General features: G+C 41.8%; 2 protein-coding genes across 2 annotated transcripts in view; both read right to left on the minus strand.

Moving 5' to 3' along the window:
* The window catches only part of LOC125745464 (ankyrin repeat and BTB/POZ domain-containing protein 2-like), a 30,324-nt gene extending 20,366 nt beyond the window's left edge, over positions 1 to 9,958 (minus strand). The window contains exons 1-2 of the mRNA XM_049018364.1: positions 9,391 to 9,958; positions 3,690 to 4,597 (exon numbers count right to left, since the gene is read on the minus strand). Coding sequence (XP_048874321.1) covers positions 3,690 to 4,575 — 886 coding nt within the window. The 5' untranslated portion in view covers positions 4,576 to 4,597; positions 9,391 to 9,958. The remainder of the gene's footprint in view (positions 1 to 3,689; positions 4,598 to 9,390) is intronic.
* A 2,654-nt stretch (positions 9,959 to 12,612) lies between these two features.
* Positions 12,613 to 18,970, minus strand: si:ch211-102c2.4 (uncharacterized protein LOC568178 homolog). Its single transcript, XM_049018380.1, has 4 exons — positions 18,859 to 18,970; positions 15,883 to 16,170; positions 15,349 to 15,443; positions 12,613 to 14,954 (listed from the first exon to the last, which is right to left on the minus strand). The coding sequence occupies exons 1-4, from the start codon at positions 18,896 to 18,898 to the stop codon at positions 14,877 to 14,879; spliced, it is 501 nt and encodes a 166-aa protein (XP_048874337.1). The 5' UTR covers positions 18,899 to 18,970; the 3' UTR covers positions 12,613 to 14,876.
* Positions 18,971 to 19,919: the final 949 nt, after the last annotated feature.

Raw genomic sequence — 19,919 nt, forward strand, 5'->3', positions numbered from 1 at the left:
ATTATAAATATTATCATTTATTGTTTCCTAAGCCAGTTTCCCAGGTTCATACTGAACCAAGAAACGACAGTATAATAATCAGCTCCGGTTCACCTAAAGGTGGTTGGCTTGCTCTTCTCCGGCCTGTTACAGTTTTTACCTATTTACCCTATTTTTACTATTTTCCAGGAAATATTCAGGTTAAGTACCTGCTGAAGGGCACCACGGCGACGTCCCCCAGGGACTGGAAGCCCCAGTCTTCACATTACAAATCCGTGATGGTAAAGCTTCTTTTCGTAATTAAAAAGCCGTCACAGGTATCATGAATTCAGAACTCGTCACAATTCTACAGGAGTCTACACAAGTCTACAAGGATGGGACACAAATGCGATTTTTGGGACCACACCTCATGTCCTCTTGGACAGACTATTCAGCTTCAGCAGTCAGGCTTTGTCCTGGTTCAGGTTTTACTGATCAAGGGCTGATTAGCACACAGATATTATTAATAGGTAAGATGTTACCTGCCAATATTAGACCTATGACACACATGGAATGTTGTCAGCCATGTAAACATGAACTGGATCTTAAGGTCTTTTACAGAATAATGTGCCACAAAAGCCTAAGAACCTAGAGATCCAAAGATGCTCAAAACCAATGAAAATAAAAAGCCAGAATCACTTCATACCACATTAAATCGAATATCTTCCGCAGAGCAGTATGATGCAATGATACAAGTGTAATATAAGTACAGTGTCAGTACAATAGCTAAACAAACAGGCAAAGCGACCAGATCTGCACACAAGGAGAAACTCATTCCAAACCCACTTTCTTTTAGCCACCTGTAAATAAACAGAAATAAAAAACTGGCCTGCTTATCCAACATATCTGTGTTGGACATCAGAAGGCAATGCAGATAAAACACACACAGCGCTTTGAGAAGAATCCCTGTGGGAATCTCAGGCAGAACTGCAGGAAACCCACACTCCCAGCTTGTGAAGAACACTCCACACTTATCAGCATTTGGAATCACTAGTAGTTTGGGGTGATCAGCACCCGTGAAAGACAAGCGAGACAGAAAAACACAAGCTCTCTTACAACCCATTATGCTTGGATGTAAAAGGCACCATTTACGACAGCTACAGAATGGAACATAAGCCCAGGGCATCAGCAGCGTGTGGCTGTCAAGCAACCAAAAATGAAATAGCTTGTATTTCCCAGAACCACCTCACATTAATGTATATAAAACCAGAAAAACAGCATAAGGGAACAAAATCAAATCTAGTTCCAATACAGGAAGTCAATCAGGTTCATTTGACATCTCTTCAAAGGTGGCTAAAACATTTCACCAAAATATGACGCTTTTAACAACAATTCCTAGTTCAAATGCCAAAAAACAACTCCCATCACGTTACCCTTTACGTATATATCAGAGTAACCCAGTTAAAAAATGGCTAATGTTAAATGTGGAAAAGTTTTTGGTCAATAGCAATACAATCATCAAACTAATGCAATCAAATTGACGAGCGGTTACCTTTATGCCCGTACGACATACAACAGTAGATGCATATACATTTTATTGTAATTGCACCTTGGAAATTACAGGTACTGAAACCAAGCATTTAGCAAAACACCACACAGATATAAATATACAGCAAAATTCAGATGCGAGTTTTAGGAAAAAAAATCACAAATACCCCCCAGGAACCTGATAACAAGTGAGCCATACTGTGCAGGAATAGATTTATGAAATTTAAATCAGCCACACAGCAAGAAAGAGTATAATCAAGTGTTTGAATGACACAGTGATCCCCATGCTGATAAGACAGATTTTTAGGGGGGCTTAAGTAACTCAGGCTTACATGTTCCGACTTTATTAATCTAGTTGTCAATCTAGCTGCCAAATGCAATGTAGCCAAATTCATAATGGCTGCCTCAGCAAAATGGCGAAAAGTTCTTCAAAGCTGAATTGTTCTTCAAAGCATCTGTAGTCTTTTTTTGTAACGCTATGCTACTAAGCATTTTTCAAGGATGAGTATTCAGCAGGCACAGGTATGGAAATATAATGATCATTTTAGTCCAGTTCTCACCTTCTTGAGTTGGCTTCCTGTGAACTTCAGGGTTGAATATAGATTATTCTCACCATTAACGCTCCAGATCGACACCAAAGTTGCTCCCATATCTCCTTCATGGAACATGTGCCTACTCCCCGTGAGCCTTTACATGCTATCATCTAATACCTATACATAGTTAGCGGTAGAAGGTTCTTGACTAAAGAGTTCTTGGTGAACTAAACAATACATCATATCATCAAAATTATGCCTGTATAGTGAAATATTTCTCTGTCATGGGTCCCTCGATATTGTATAAATTTTCCTCCTTGCCATTTTCCAGGCCGCATGAACCAGCAAGCAACAATATCTGGTAAAAAAATATCTACGCAACAGCCTAATCCCACCATCTGTCTCCTGCATTGGCTGTTTGTCAGTGCCTAATGTCTAGCAACCAGCATACCTAAGATCACAAATACATTAGTCCAATGTTTCTCAATCTGGTCCTTAGAGACTGAGAAACACTGCCGTAATCAATATTAGACAAGATCAATAAACTCTCACATATAATGCACTGCATTAATTATCTGCAATTTATGCATTTATTGACCATGCTTTTCATGGAGTACTAAGCACCATCCTTAATTTTCTCCATATAACTGTGGGTTTCTGTCCATGTTTGACTTAATCTGTAAAGTGCAATGTGTCAATGTACTGGTGAATTGAGTTATACTAAACCCCAAATAATATTACTGAGCATGACTGAACTGTCACTCATCCTGCAGAGAGAGGCTTACAGGTTGTCACCTCTTCCATCCTCTGACTTGATTATGTCAGATACAGGGGTTTCTCCTGGATCATCATACAGCTTATGGAGACCACCAGACTCTATACTTTGCCTTTATCTTTCATAAATATGTCAGAAATGTAACAGGTCTGCTACTTATTGCTGACTCTATATATAACTTCTATTATACAAAGCAGAATCTCACAAGACGTGCAAATTTCAGATCATCGGGTCTCTAAAATCACATTTCCCAGCAGCTTCTTATCCAGTCAGATTTGTAGGGATGCAGATGTGAGGAAACATATAATAAGAGGTGGTTAACACAACATAATTGCATCGTATTCACACATACAGAATTCTGAGTCACATATTCACCTGGACTTGCCAACATGACAAAGTCCACACGAACAGAAGTGAGGCTTAATTCAGTCCTGCAGTCATGGAGGTGCCAACGCCTCCAGCTGAGGTATCCTGCTGTCCCAAAGCTTGTTTTTCATGCACAGAGAAAATAATAATCTCATTCAGCATGGTCCATATTCATTAGAAAACCTCCAGACCAAATCATTGCACAGTTAAGCTGCTCTTACCATTAACACATCTTCTTAAACGATCGCTTGGATTTATTATTTTTTTTTGAAGACCTGTTGAATTGCCACCTGATCAGTCACCATTATAGTTGGTTTATACTAACCAACTGCTTGGCAGGCATTCTGATATAAATATCTCAATTGATATTTGATACTTAGATGTCAGCCTGATATTTATTGTCAATTATTAATAAGAATAAAGTATTATGCCAAATATAACTTCAATCTCGGAGTGAGTAGTTCATGACACAAGACCAAAATAAGCGGAGGTGGGGGGCGGAGTCTCACCGTAGGCATTCCTGCCACAGATCAGGTGTTGGTAGGGCTGGAAAAGACCCCAGAGCTCAGCATCGCTATTCAGGAGCCTCTCGAGAGCCTGCTCCTGTTCGTCCTCCACATCAGGCTGTGGCAGAATTCCCCGGCGGTGTGAAGGTACTGGGCCCAGCCTAGCACACAGTGACTCCAGCAGGGCCTGCATGCCCGCAGTCATGTAGATAGCGGCGTGCTCGTGGATCACAGGTGCCACTCGTGCTTCCAGCATCCAGCGGTAGGTACGCCCCACTGACAGGTCGAGCATGCAAAGGGTACTTTTACTGCAGCTCCAGGGTTCCTCGGCGCTCATGTTGTACTGGGAAAGTCCCCGTGCCCCAGCACTAACAAACACTTCCGCCAGCGCCCAGGAGAGCACCAGCCGGGCTGCAGCCTGCACCTCCTGCTTCGTGCACTTGGCGCAGCGCAGGCTAAGCCGTTGAGCTTCAAGTGCCACTCGCTGCAGCGCCCTTCCCAGGTAGGATGAAATCTGGCGCACCAGCCCTGGAGACACCTCCCAAGTGGGCAAACTTTTGCGCATCACTGAGCCAACATCTTTCTCCGTCCATGGCACCCACTCCACTGGGGGCAAAGTGGCCCACGACCTACTTCTAAGCACGTGCCTTCCAGCTCGCTCCGTCACACACTGGGGACAGCCTTGAGCTCCCACTGCTTGCTGGAGGGTCCACAGTGCCCCCGGTGGAGGAGTGTCCAGGTGTGAGGGCGAGAGGGACAGCACAGAAGAGCGGCAGGATCCCGCCATATCCCCATAGCCTGAGTCAAGGGTCAGATCTTCAAAGGTCTTAGCCAGTGGTTGGAAGGTGAGCTCCAAGGAGGAGCTCGTAGTTTTACCTGGCTTGGCCATCCCTCCTGAGCTGCAGGAACCTCTGCAAGAAACAGGCAAGCTGAATCCAAAGACATTTTGCAACTAGCCATTACTTTTCACTAATATTTCTTTGAGGCATGTATGGTTTCATGTCACCTCAGTGTCATATATGTCTAACTTTTATATCCTGATATTGACCCTGAATGTATCAGTATTTGGCAAGAAAACACTCAAAAAACCAATAAATAACAGGAATTGTTTTAGCAAGCATTAGAACCAGTCAAGGAGTAACATCATAATACATTACCTACCTTCACATACTTTTCATATACACTCCAGACCTTATATCTGTCTAATGAAAATAGATACGTTTGATTTCTGTATTTGTTTAAACTTCACAGTAAGTCTAAGTTTAGCGCAATAATGATTCACAGCCTCATGTCAACCAAATTCAAACACAGAAGCAAAATGTTTCGATAATTCTAAAGTTTCTATAATCTTTATGGGGGGTATTCCAGTAATTTCCGCTTTTCAATATACATTTTTAATGTGTTTCCGCATCAGAAAAATAATGATGCAAAAGCACACACAGTATATTCACTTAGACTGATGCACACACAACTGAGATGCATGGTAGGTACAACGAACCCTTCTTAGCTGGAATTGCATTGATGTGAACTTCGCAAAAGGCTAGATGTGCTGTCATTTAGTGCTCGTTCTAAGCAAGTGAGGACTGTTCCAAAACATTTTGCTTGCAAATCTAAGTGGTCACACAACATAAGAATCCAAAGTGGGGCAAACCTAGAAAAAATAATGTCAGATCAGTTATATTTCAAGTCATGCATTGTCATTTTTCATTGATTTACAAAAATGTCCCTACTGTATAAACAACTTGAATATGAGTAATTAGTAATAATATTATAAAGCATCATAACTATTTCCCTTTGAGCATGTTTTGCCTATGCACCACTCTTTGGCAAAGCATACAACCATCCTTTACTCCTGCTTCATGTAGAATCCTGCATGATTACTTATTTAATAGCTCTGCAGTGTTAATGTACAGTGCTAATATAAACAGAAGGTAATGCAAGCATATTTCTGATAACCAACTTGCACGTCACTGTGCAAGTTATTTGAGTGAAAATCTTTATCTGCATGTTTGGCAACCATCCTCAGTTAAATCAGAATGAAATGGATGGATGGATGGATGGATGGATGGATGGATTGCTCACTTGAAAGGCAGCGACACAAATTCTGATTTGAAGGGTATTTATTAAATTTAACAGATAAAACAGGAGAGCCTCAACACGCAAACACAAACGTTACCACCTAAATAAAGGAAACACTAATGTAAAGTGTCATAATTGCATGGCTACCTTAAGCAACAAGACTAGCTTCATTGTTTCTTTGCATAGATCATACAGCTGTGAAATTCTGCAGGGAGGATGTGATGCAATACCTCCATAAGAAATACTGTTATTTCATGCTATGTTGATGGCGGTGGAATATTAACAGCTAGCTGGATGTACCTTGCACTTATCATACGCACTTAGCCCTGTGCATTATGGGATATAAATCATTCAATTAACTGAGGAACCATGAGTGAAAGCACCTTATCTGTATCCCTCAGTTAACGAAGTGTTGTCTTTGTTTCTGTAGTCGGCTGTACCTTCCCCATTAAATATTCACCCTTCACATGCCTCCTCATAAGGTAATGTTAATTGTGTTGATCATCCAATGAGGCAGCATGTTTCTGTACTATAATGCTATGTGAATCTCTGTATCTTAAAAGTACCTGTTTTATAAAATTATGCTTTTTTCTATATGCTGCAGCATCCACCCATCCACCACCACATCTAAATCCATATAAGGCTGTATATAATTATATTCCATTCCTAATATACATAAGACTTACTTTAATTCTTTTGAAAAATTATGCAAAGTAGTGTCAGTCATAAAACTAAAACCCTGTCAGCACATAGTTTATATTTGATGCAAACTAAATGCTTCAAGCCACTCAAAATATTGAGGCAATGTCTTAAAATTAACATATTTCCCAGCATGCAATGTGCACAAAGGGCACCAAGAATAACTTTCACTGTAGGGGGAAAAGCTCATCTTTGTATTATTCTGTTAAATGACCCTACACAGGAATGTCATCTAAATGGAGACATCCTCCTGTTAGATCCCAGACAAATCCAATCAGGGGGAATGAATTAGAAATTCAATGAAACATGTCACTTTCCCAAAGCGATTCTCGCCCACACTCGCTCCACTCTACACACACCAGTCAGGCACACATACAAGTAAATTTACTGATATACACCCCCCCCCCCCCCCCCCCATTTGTTTCATCCCATATTTAACCGCTTATGGACTTCATTGCCCGCAGTATTGTTCCTTAGGTCCAGTATTGACCACTTAATAATGCTTGTTGAGGAAACTGCCCAGGAAAGGTGATGTCATTGTACCGAAGCTTCATTGGAAATGGCCAAAGGAGCCAGGCTGTCTTATGGGGGGCAGTAAGATAATAGGGAGTCACAGGCAAGATGTTAACACAGTGCCAACCAAGGAAGGAGGGCTCAGGGGCAGCAGGCAGGACAGCACAACCTCAGCCCAAGGACAGCTAGCCCAAGTCTCCCTGCTTTCTCCTTGATCAAAGTAGCTAACTGGCGTCTCTCCAGCAATAAATATAGCTATAATGAAGGCAAAGAATTCAGAGGAGCTTTGCCTGAAAGAGTCTAGTACCTGATGGAAATATGAGTGTTAGCTGAGCAACCAGGTGACTCTTAGAGAACGTTCTCAGGGGTATTTACATGGGGAGCCAGGTGACTCTCAAGGAAAGCTCTATGGGGTATTTACATGGGAGCCAGGTGACTCTCAGAGAAAGCTGAATGGGGTATTTATGTGGGAGCCAGGTGACTCTCAGGGAAAGTTCTACAGGGTATTTATGTGGAAGCCAGGTGACTCTCAGAGAAAGCTGAATGGGATATTTACGTGGGAGCCAGGTGACTCAGAGAAAGCTGAATGGGGTATTTACATGGAAGCCAGTTGACTCTCTTAGCGAAAGCTCTATGGGGTATTTGTGTGGGAGCCAGGTGACTCTCAGGGAAAGCTCTACAGGATATTTATGTGGAAGCCAGGTGACTCAGGGAAAGCTCTACAGGATATTTATGTGGAAGCCAGGTGACTCAGGGAAAGCTCTACAGGATATTTACATGGGAGCCAGGTGACTCTCAGAGAAAGCTGAATGGGGTATTTACGTGGGAGCCAGGTGACTCTCAGAGAAAGCTCTACGGGGTATTTACGTGGGAGCCAGGTGACTCTCTTAGCGAAAGCTTTACGGGGTATTTACGTGGGAGCCAGGTGACTCTCTTAGCGAAAGCTTTACGGGGTATTTACATAGGAGCCAGGTGACTCTCTTAGCGAAAGCTCTACGGGGTATTTACGTGGGAGCCAGGTGACTCTCTTAGCAAAAGCTCTACGGGGTATTTACGTGGGAGCCAGGTGACTCTCTTAGCAAAAGCTCTACGGGGTATTTACGTGGGAGCCAGGTGACTCTCTTAGCGAAAGCTTTACGGGGTATTTACATAGGAGCCAGGTGACTCTCTTAGCGAAAGCTCTGCGGGGTATTTGCGTGGGAGCCAGGTGACTCTCTTAGCGAAAGCTCAACGGGGTATTTACATAGGAGCCAGGTGACTCTCTTAGCGAAAGCTCAACGGGGTATTTACATAGGAGCCAGGTGACTCTCTTAGCAAAAGCTCTACGGGGTATTTACGTGGGAGCCAGGTGACTCTCTTAGCAAAAGCTCTACGGGGTATTTACGTGGGAGCCAGGTGACTCTCTTAGCGAAAGCTCAACGGGGTATTTGCGTGGGAGCCAGGTGACTCTCTTAGCGAAAGCTCAACGGGGTATTTGCGTGGAAGCCAGGTGGAATGTTGAGGCTGCATCATGGCCCCAGTGCACAAGAGATCACTGACTTTGCCTTTTAACACTCTTAGGAAATGTGTTAAAGTACACCTTACCATCACTGTCGACCATTATGTTCAGTACACCTTCAGAAATGGGAGAAGTTTTTCATAAACTGACTGCTCAGAGCTGCATATCAGGAGGCCACATGTTGCAAATGACTAAAAGACTCATGCAGCATTAATTTAAACAAAACCTCTTGTCCAGCCCTGGGAATCATGGCTCCCTTGGTCCCAGACAAGCTGAGGGACAAGTCATATAAAAGAAGGCTTTTAAAATGCTTTAAAATATGTTGTTACATGAGAGGGGATGGCACCGTGTTGGTGGCTCTCACGTCATACTGGGTTGATTAATTCAAATTAAGCTCTGAGTAGTCTCTCCTATATGTGGGACCTTGCTCTTTTTTTTCCTCAAGAAAAACATGCTTGCCCTTAATGAGTAACCGCATGCATGCCCTGCAGTGGAGTGATGTCCCATCTCGAGCTCTCCGTACCCAGCGCACGCCGGGGAAAATATGGAGCATTGCAACTGTATACTCGACTTTCAGAAGAAATGACTGATTTTACTTTGATGAACGTATAGTCCCGACGTACTTCTCGTATTCATGAATTAACATATCAACCCTCATACAAGCCACGAAAGCGATGCTCCGGTGATTATGCTGAATGCCAACTGAAAATATACAACTTCAATCCAGCTACTGCGTATTTTGTATCCTATACGAATTTTTATTTAATTTAGTTCTATATATCAGCCCATGACATTCAAAATGTGAAAGTATGTCAAACAATATCAACTCAGGCGTGCAAGCAGCTGGTGAATTATTCAGCAAAATCGCGAATTCACTCGGGATGATGCCCCAAAGCAAAGCATCTTTCATCTTACCGCTTAACGAGCCTCTATTGTTTTGACATTTCCTGCGATGTCTGTATATCCCAGGGCTTGATTTAACTCCTCATCTCTTTCCTAAACAGTGTCCGCTGTCAGTTCACAATTTGCATTCTGTCATGAACCGTGAAAAGCGCAGCTTTAACTTTGAAAGTTTAAAATAAATCCGATATTGCAGATGAATGTAGACAAAAAACGAATGAACAATGGAAACCTTCAGAATTTCCAGCGGTTCCAGTCACTAGTGTGCTTTTTCCTTTTTGTCAGCAGCCGACACTGCAGAAACCCCCCCCCCCCCACGTCTGGTCAGGCCAGCCCCGCTGTTTAAATCATTTCTTTCTTTCTCTTTCTATCTCTCTCCCTCTCTCTATTACACACACATACACACAACACACGCACAGGATGGGTCTTGTGAGCCAATGTGCGTCACACACACATGCATTTCACTGCTGCAGTTACAGGAACTTAAATGCGTAATTGAATGCGTACTGTATCGGAACTATACAGCGGTTTGGTCTTGTCTTTTTTCTGTCACAGAATTAAGCTATTCTCCGAGTCCACATTTCCATTCGATTCCTTCGTCCCTCTATCATAGAAGCTGTGACGCCAAATAAATATAAAATGTGAAATGCCGATCATGTATTGATTAGACTTTTACTAGACTTTTTGCTTTGGTTGGATGCACATTTAAAATTAATTTATAGAGCTAAATAGTGTAAAATTAGTCATTTTAGTTGAACTGTGTGCTATGGGGCGAGAAAGACGCTTCAGCCCGACGATATGTATACGTATACGTCGGGAAATGGCATCGTGAATTAAAATGAAATATATTTTAATATACAAGTCTCCGATTTGCATGGTTTCCCGCGAATCTCACGCGTGAAACACCAGTACTCTCCCCATTAAGATCTATTACACGTGATCATTTCGGTGATTATATAGCCTACATGCTCTAAAATTACCCTGGTCACTGCATGTGCTGCTTCCACCTTGCATGCTCCTGTGATGTACAGTTCCGATCTCTTTCCGCTGTAAACAAACGGCTGGAGTAAATATTACGGCTTTCTGTAGGGGGAAGTGGGGAGATGGTAAAAATGAAATAAGCCACTCGATGTGCCGCAGTGACCGGACTGAATAATAAAATTTAAATTACCATATAACTCCATTACGATCAGACCAACCGTTTCAAATGTAATATATTTATATAAGCTGTAATGTAAATATTACGTTGGTAACATTTTGAGATATATTTCTTTTCATATAACGAAATGCATTGCAAAACTGCAGCGCTTGATGTCCTTTGACTGCGGCGCAGTGCATTGGAAACTTGCAAACAGCCAATGACCGGTGTGAAGTCAGGTGACACGTGGGAGACGCATAAGAGACTAGTGTAGGCACGCCCGTGTGCCCAGCAGCCCCTTCCCGGCGCCCCGTCACCACCAGTTACAGTTTTGGCTGCAACAGACTTACTGTAAACTATTAAACATGCTTTTACACATTATATAACATCAGATGAGACTGTGTTATAAGCCAATGTCAAGCCTGATATTGAAGATAGGCCAGCCTAGTCTTTGCATTTGGTTACGTATGTATGCGAGTTGTTTGAGTACAGTTAGGCCTACTGATATTGTATTAGGATACAATGTTCTATTATGTACTCGTCACATATCAAATCCATAGGGTATTTTAAGCATCTTTCCTCAAATCTTTGATGTTTCCTTAAAGCAAACGAAAGCAAAAATCAACAATCAAATTTATTTTTGTGTAGCGCATTATCACAACATTACATTGTCTCAAAGCGCTTTACAGCATCCTCATCCAAAGCCCCCAGTGAGTAAGCCATAGGCGACAGTGGCAAGGCAAAACTCCCAAGAAGGAAGAAACCTTGGGAGGGACCAGACTCAAAGGGGAAGCCCAAACCTCCAGGGGCCGGCAGGGAGAGTCAAATTGAAGAGATGGCTAAGCGCCAAGTCACACTGTCCAAATCATAAAATGCAATATGAAGTGCAGACCAAGCTCATCATCGGAATGACAGATCAAAACCACTACTGAAACCACCAGGAGTAACAACACATACAGCAAGGGCAAAAGCAGGTACAACGCTGAGCATTCTAAGCTCCCGGCGCTGGCTCCCTGAGTGGCTATATACCGTCGCCCACTGATGACATCATCGGGATGGAGACAGTCCACAGGTTGGTGAAGAGGTGCAGGAGTGTAGGAAGGCCTGTAGGAAGGCTTGGACTGGAGTCAGGGACCAACCTACTTGCACACCTGGGACCACACACATGTACTGCTCCTAGCAGTTTGTAACACACGTATATTAATTTTTACAGTCTGCTGATGATGTTTTTATGATGGCAATTTTCATATACTTTACAATGTTATGAAGAGTGATCATTCGCAATTAATTGCAAAGTCATGTCATGCTGATTGAGTTATAACAGCAGAATGGATGCTTTAAAAGGACGGTGGTGCTTAAAATCATTGTTCTTCCTCAGGAAACCATGGTTACCTGCAAGGAAACATGTGCAGTTATCATTGCTTTGCACAAAAAGGGCTTCACACACAAAGATATTGCTGCTAGTAAGGTTGCACCTAAATCAACCATTTATCAGATCATCAAGAACTTCAAGGAGAGAGGATCGAATGTTGAGAAGAAGAAAGCTTCAGGGCGCTCAAGAAAGGCCAGTAAGCACCAGGACCGTCTCCTAAAGTTCATTCAGCTTTGGGATTGGGGCACCTCCAGTGCACAGCTTGCTCGGGAATGGCAGCAGGCAGGTGCCAGTGCATCTGAACACACAGTGAGACGAAGGCTTTTGGAGGATGGCCTGGTGTCAAGAAGAGCAGCAAAGAAGCCACTTCTCTCCAATAAAAACATCAGAGACAGATTAATATTCTGCAAAAGGTACATAGATTGGACTGCTGAGGACTGGGGTAAATTCCTACCCCCTTGTTCTTTTCCCAGTGTGGCTCTAATGAGCCCCACCTGTTACTAATTTGTCTTACCTCTTATTTCTGCCCTCGTGTGATTCACATCGACTGCCTCTCGTTTGCTCCTCATCAGTGGTGTATAAGAGTGCCTCCCAGGCCTGTGCTCCCCAGTCTGGTCATTGATATCTCCCCAGTGTGTGCTATAGTGGTTTCCGTGACCCGACACGGTTTTGTTTACCCTGTTCTCCTTCCTTAATAACCCCCCCCCCCCCCCCCCCCCCCCCCCCCCGTTTGGTTTGCCCTCACGCCTGCTCCTGCCTCTTTCATGGGTGGAATGTGACAATTAGTCTGAATAAATTCGTACAATTTGCCATTATTTTGTCATATTATTTTATTTACAGCAGTTAGTTTCTCTCTAAATATAGCATTAAAATGTAGAATTATGTCATTAAAACTTGCTGTAGGATTAATGTTTATAGGGATGTAGCAATTATTGTATATTTACTGCCCCCTTCTGGAAAATACAAATATTAAAAACAAAATTCAGTGGTATGTGCATCGTTTCAAACACTGTTAACAAGATTGTAACTATGGAGGCATTATTCAGACTAAACATAAATAAAACAGATGTATGAATCGAAAAATATACTGTGTAATGTGGCAATACATAAATGTTAATGAGATGTGAGCATGAATATTGAGAAAATTGTATATTTCTTCCAGATTTTAATTATTTGAGCTATTTCGTGATGGTTTAATTAACTGATTGATTGATTTCAATAATGCCATATATGACATGAAATAAACCTTGAAATGCACACTGACACTTTCACCTATCAAAGGTTTGAGGGAGGGCCCTGGTGAATACCGGTTTTTTGTTCGGTGCTTCGCTTGAGGCAGCAAATTCATCCCCCACCAGGAGAGGGCTTCACACACAAGGATGTTGCTGCTAGTAAGGTTGCACCTAAATCAACCATTTATCAGATCATCAAGAACTTCAAGGAGAGAGGATCGAATGTTGAGAAGAAGAAAGCTTCAGGGCGCTCAAGAAAGGCCAGTAAGCACCAGGACCGTCTCCTAAAGTTCATTCAGCTTTGGGATTGGGGCACCACCAGTGCAGAGCTTGCTCGGGAATGGCAGCAGGCAGGTGTGAGTGCATCTGAACACACAGTGAGATGAAGGCTTTTGGAGGATGGGTCCAGTCCAGGTAGTGTATTATTATGGTCCATTGTATTATTATCATTGGGGTGCTCACACTTAGCCTAGCTGCTCACTTAGGACCAATTTGTCTTTGCCCCAGGAGATCCTAACTGGGGCAATTGCCCTGGACAACACAGCTAGTAAGATCATGGAGGCACACAAACCCTTCCACCATGATAAGGTGAGGACTCATGGAAGGGGCGAATTTATGTTATTCCATTGTGGCACGCTACTTCAATAGCGTTGCGGTAGTTTGAAAACCCTACAGACTATTTACAAGGTAATAAACTGTTAACTATAAGTAAATGCATGTGCATGTGTGAGCAGGCTTCTCTCAAACTGAAAGTCTCACGCCTGCCAGCTGACCAAAGTTGGTTAACCTGATACGGGTCCACAGATAGTTTGCCACCATCCATGGTTTCAGCTATCTGTGGCAGGTCTGGGAATGTATCCTCCAGAAGAGCTTACTAGCCTTGGAATGAAAAATACTTATTACTGCAGATGAAATGGATGCTGCCCGTCTTATAAGAGACTTCAGAGAGACGACTGAAAGGGCGTCAGTAGAAACTGCAGTGGTGGCGACTCTTTCTGCGTACAACTCTGATGAAAATGTATTTTCAAACTTTGAGAAACTTCTGCAGTGCAGCAGGCTACAAATGAGAATATCTGAATATCTCATTGCGGTGTGACTCTCCCTGGGATATGTGACTCTCCTTGGGATATGTGACTCTCCCTGGGATATGTGACTCTCCCTGGGATATGACACTCTCCCTGGGATATGTGACTCTCCCTGGGATATGTTTCCCTAAAGCATAGTTGCCAACTGAATGGGTTCAACTATATAAGTTTCTAACGAGAGTTTTTGGGAAAGGTGCCCCTAGACGGCCATCCCGTAAAGTTACTTAGTGAAGCAATACTGGACAACTTCAATTGTTGTCAAAACAATAATTTTTCCTTTCACTCATCCACCTGTGGCTCATTGTTTGGTTGCTCCAAACTGCAGCCACTAGGTGCAGGTCTTTTGGAAGCACTCAAGACCTCTATGTCTTACATGTGAAAGTTTACATTTCAAGGCTTTTTACATGTCATGTACGGCAGCATCAAAATAAATATATAAACAAATAATTGAATTAAACCAGTAAGAAATAACTCAATAATTAAATAAAATCTGAAAGCAATAAACAATTTTCTCAGTAGATTTATTTATTACATTTATTATATTTATTTAATTCTAAAAAGCATTTTGACCTGACACGCATGAGAACATTATATTAAAAATTAATGCAACATTTTAAATTGGTTCTTTCTTACTGGGCAAAATGGTAAATATTACAGCCATTCAGCTTTTGTTCTCAGGAATCCCAGTCCCTCTGTGAAGCAGCAGACCGTGATTCGAGTTTCATAGCCTCATCTCCAAATTTGTTTTTTTCCTGAAAAAGCAGGAAGCCAAAATTTAGAACAAAGATGTTTGGAATTGAATATCTTTTCTAAGTAGGATTCATCCAGGAATTAAGTTGCATGATAGGAATTAATAAATCATATAATAACACTAGAGTGCCATTAATGCCTGTTTTTTTTCCAACATTGATGAGTAACAAAAGTGAATAAATTTCAGACCTAATGCTGTTTCTTTATACATGTAAACTTGTTTTGTCCCTATGGAATTTTCTTGCTGATTTGGGAGAAACATTTTTTAGAAATGAAAATTTAATCTCAATTTAATCTGAATCTCAAATTTTAAACACACGATACGTAATAAAAAAGTCATTTTGATCACTCACACAAATTGTAATAGCGGTGAAAGTGTTAAAACGTGGTCGCTACCTTAATCCAGGAGCACAGCTGCATGGCAGGTATTATTGTCAATAATACTGCCATCAGGATCCAGCGGAGAATCCACCACACATCATTCAGAAGGTCTTAGGAAAGCAAATTATAGAGTTTGCTACAAAATCACTCACATTTACTTATCAGTTGCTTTTATGAAACACAACATACAACTGAGGAATTTTATGAAATACATACAATTGAGGAAACAGCATCACCCAGACCCTGGGGCAACTAAGTTCCAGGACCTTGCCTAATGGTGAGTCAGGGCCAATGGTGAGTCAGGGCCAGTGGTGAGTCAGGGCCAGTGGTGAAGTCAGTCTATGGACCCTGGGATTTGACCCGGTGACCTTCTAATCACAGGCACAGCATCCAAACCTCACACATCACCCCAAATTTAAATTTTCTTCTAAGAGTGGGCAGGTTTTCCAAACGGGCAGTATTTTACCAGCGTAAACCTGCAGCAGTTGAAATCAAAACATTATCTTAACCGAGTGATTTTGTATCTTAACCAAGAGCCATCAGACCTACCGTGCTGTATCTCCATCTCAGCCAGCTTGATGATGTAATTTTCAGTATTCAGCAGTCCACACCAGTAGACCCCCTCACCCTGGGAGAGCTGCAGTATTCTCAGGCTATAGGTCCCAGAATCCTGCTGCACCATGACTGCGCCGTTTTCCAGCTGGGACACGCTGCTGTTGAAGAAAATACCGGAGCAGCACTCGGCAGAGGTCCTCTTGCACCAGACGCGGGGCATGTCCTTCTGATCTGGCGTGTAGGGGCACCTCAATACCCAGGGGCCCATACACAAGCATGACTCTGTTAAAAAATGTCCCATGAGAAATATGAATTTTGATGGTTGACTGTGTAGCGGCTGGTGCTGACAAACCCTTATCCAAGTCATGCAAAGACCACCTACTTAGAGAAATCTCATGTCTCATGTTGCTTGCAAAAACCAAATGATGAGTAAAAAGAGTAACGGTGGAACTTTAGATCTGTCCTGCAATCAGAGACATCATATCTTGCATGGGACACCAGCTGACAGCGATGTCTTAAAGCGCTGTTCTCGCATGAATTTCAATGTTCTGTGTAACAAAGGGGGTCTGTTGGTATTACAGCATTATGCTAGGAATATAACGAAAACATTTCTCTTCCTATATAAAGTGGTATCTGTGAAGTCAACCATTCCCTGCTTGCAGGTCTCACACAAGTTAGTGTGCTTCAGTACCACATTGAGCTCTTAATTATCATGCTTACTATGCAAGACAGATTAAGCCAAATCTGTTTTTTTCAAACCTGCAATATACTGAGGAATACTGCGAACCTAAACTTAAGGGCTTTCTAAAATGTTTTATTTTTGCATCATTACAAACAGTGCAGTTGCCTCCATTTTCCCCGTTACTAATCGTGAACAGGATCCAAATTCACACAGATAAGTATAAAATATGGCCATTTCAAAGTGACCGTGTACGGAGCAGTTTGGAGCCGAGTGTGATGCGGCTGGTATAAATATCAGCACCTCCAAATCGGAGACCATGGTCAGGGAGGGGGTCCTTCCTCAAGTGGAGGAGTTTAAGTATCTCGGGGTCATTAATGAGCCACTGTCCCACAATAAATTAACTCTCTACACCAGTGGTTCTCAAACTCGGTCCTCAGGCTCCACTGCCCTGCAAGCTTGTTTTCCAGCTATCCCTGCCCTACACACTGCTGATTACCTGGATCAGGTGTGATCAGTCAATCAGAAGCAGAAAGACAGCTGGGACTCGTGTGTGGGGCAGGGATAGCAGGAAAACAAGCAGGACAGTGGGGCCCGAGGACCGACTTTGAGAACCTCTGCTCTACACGGAAATGACTGTTTTATGAAGTATAAATAAACAAGCTTGCAAAGGCGTATTTTAAGTAGGTCGCTACCAACTTTATTGGCCCCAGGGGTGAAATTACTTATAATGCTTTAAGTTAAAAGCAGGAAGCATCTAATGATGTATCAGTCTGGCACCTTTATTTATGATTTCAGTTACATTTTAGATCAGTGGTATTAAAATGGATTTTCATGCGTTCAAGCAGAGATTAAAAATTTATACGTGGAATTAAATGGACTGACTTTAAATCGTGACAAACATACACGGTCACTTTCAAATTATTTCCATCAGTTCCTCCCACTCATTTTCATTTGTCATTTTCAATATATCTTCACTTCCTCGTTATTTGTATTATTTTACCAGTAAACCTGGATGGGTATCTTTTAAATCGTATTTAAGAGAACAGCTGCACTACCATCTGTGAGAAAGCAAAAGAAAACCTCTTATTTGATCATGTTAAAATTCTCCCAGAAATGAACAACTCACAAAAATGGATACTGGGTTTATCAGGTCATTCTGAAACAAAACCAGGAGGTGGAATCGCAAAGTACCAGAGGTGCCTCCACCGAGCGATACCGTCTCCCCTCAGTATCATCAAGTCTGATAGAGTTTTCCCGTAACCGAGGATGAGTGGAAATCGGGATATATTATATTATTTAATCAGACATCATTGCGTGCACATTGCGAGTGGTAAGGTCAGAGCAATAGGAAATGCTGGATGGTAGAGTCGAACGTTTAACAGTCTTAGTGTTCAGGTTAATAAGCATGATCTTCCGTCTTAATTTCGCCTTGCAAATTGTAGCCACATACGAGGGGAAATAATAATCGGCGCAGCGGATGTGTTGCTGACCAGGGCTTGTTTCTGTTCCCATTTATAATTGCTGCGAGATATGATATATGATTCATGAGTTTTTGTTTATTATTATTATTATTATTATTATTATTATTACCACTACTGCTACAATACAAGGAAACAAAGAAAAAATCTGTCCTGTAACCCCCGTTACTTCTGTAAAGTTAATGGAACGTTTTACATTTAATGGTTGTCAATGGTAGCAAAGCATAATAAACTCTTTAACACTCTCTCTCTCTCTCTCTCCCTCGCATATATATATATATATATATATATATATATATATATATATATATATATATATATATATATATATATATATATATATAATTAAAAATATTTAATAAAAGCACTACATGTGTGAGCGCCTTCTTCAGCTTCGGACCTTGAAATGACAAAGCGACAGTTACCCTCTGCTCTACCATCCCCTTCGTTTGTTTTAGCTTTATTATAATAATTATATAGTAATAAAGTTATGAAGTAAGCAACTTGGCAATAGTTATATTAGTGGAATAAGGTTCTGAGAACATCAGGGAAACTGGACACTTTGAACGTTTCTATACCTTAATCGTAACGCTCGATTGATAGCTTGGTGTATAAATAGGTCTCGTCTTCAACTAATTTCTTTTCCCCACGAAATTAAACTTTTATTGATATATGTTCATCCCCCGCGTCACGTTCTACACGCAGTTAGAACCCATTCAGTAGGCCCATCAGTCACCTTAATAAAACATAACATTACGATTAACAGATTATCAAATTGGTATCAGATATTTTGACATGTCGAGATCTTACCTGCGTACAGGAGTATGAGGATGTATGGAAGCAGAGTCATACTGTAACGGTTCGCCTGGTATCGGCGCACAGCTCCTGCAATCGAGACACAAGCTGCCGATCTTAGCTCACCCGGAAGCGGCATAAACTTTCTGTAGAAATTCTGAGGTGTGGCTTTGCTGTTGACAGCTTAGTGGACACCAAGAGCTTATAGCATTAGCATCATACCAAACCGATTGCAGATCACTAGAATTTACATGAATTAGACTAGAAAATAATTGTAAAATATAGCAATACAAACCTATAACATTTCCCTGTCAAAATATGACATCAAAAAGATACCTGCATAAAATATCTGGAAAAACAGCTAATATCACCTGTTACTGTCTACTAGATATATAAACAATGACTACAATGTGATTTAAATATGCCTTATTTTAGACCAGGATGATATACGAAATTATGATGCAAACATTTCCCACTTATCAGAGGTTTATCTGTAGTCTTGGGTCAGTCCCGCTGTTTGCAGTTTGGTGGAAACCATGTGAAGGCTGACATAATAAACTGGACAGCACACAAAGAGTACTTTCTTGTAATGAAGAATGTACACATACGATTCTTCTGATTTCATTTTCTTGCAACAACAACAATAATAATAATGTACCCTATATTGGATTGGAATCGCTTTTAGTGTTGACCTGTAGCCTGGGACAGACCCCAGCCATTTACTTGCCTGCTTTGCCTTGCCATCCACTTATAGACTTGACCACTATGAACAGTTTCCACTGTAATTTATGCAAACTATTTATTAAACTCAGTTTTTGCATTAAAACTAAAATGTGACATTTTTCATAAGTTGGTTTCATTTCAAGCAATTTGTGCTTTGATTTCATCCATCCATCCATCCATCCTCTACCGCTTTTCCGGGTCGGATCGCGGGGGCAGCAGTCTCAGCAGGGAAACCCAGACTTCCCTCTCCCCGGCCACTTCGTCCAGCTCCTCTGGGGGAATCCCGAGGCGTTCCCAGGCCAGTCGAGAGACATAGTCCCTCCAGCAGGGCCTTGGGTCCTCCCCGGGGCCTC

The sequence above is a fragment of the Brienomyrus brachyistius genome, chromosome 6, assembly GCF_023856365.1.
Source record: "Brienomyrus brachyistius isolate T26 chromosome 6, BBRACH_0.4, whole genome shotgun sequence".
Lineage (NCBI taxonomy): Eukaryota > Metazoa > Chordata > Actinopteri > Osteoglossiformes > Mormyridae > Brienomyrus > Brienomyrus brachyistius.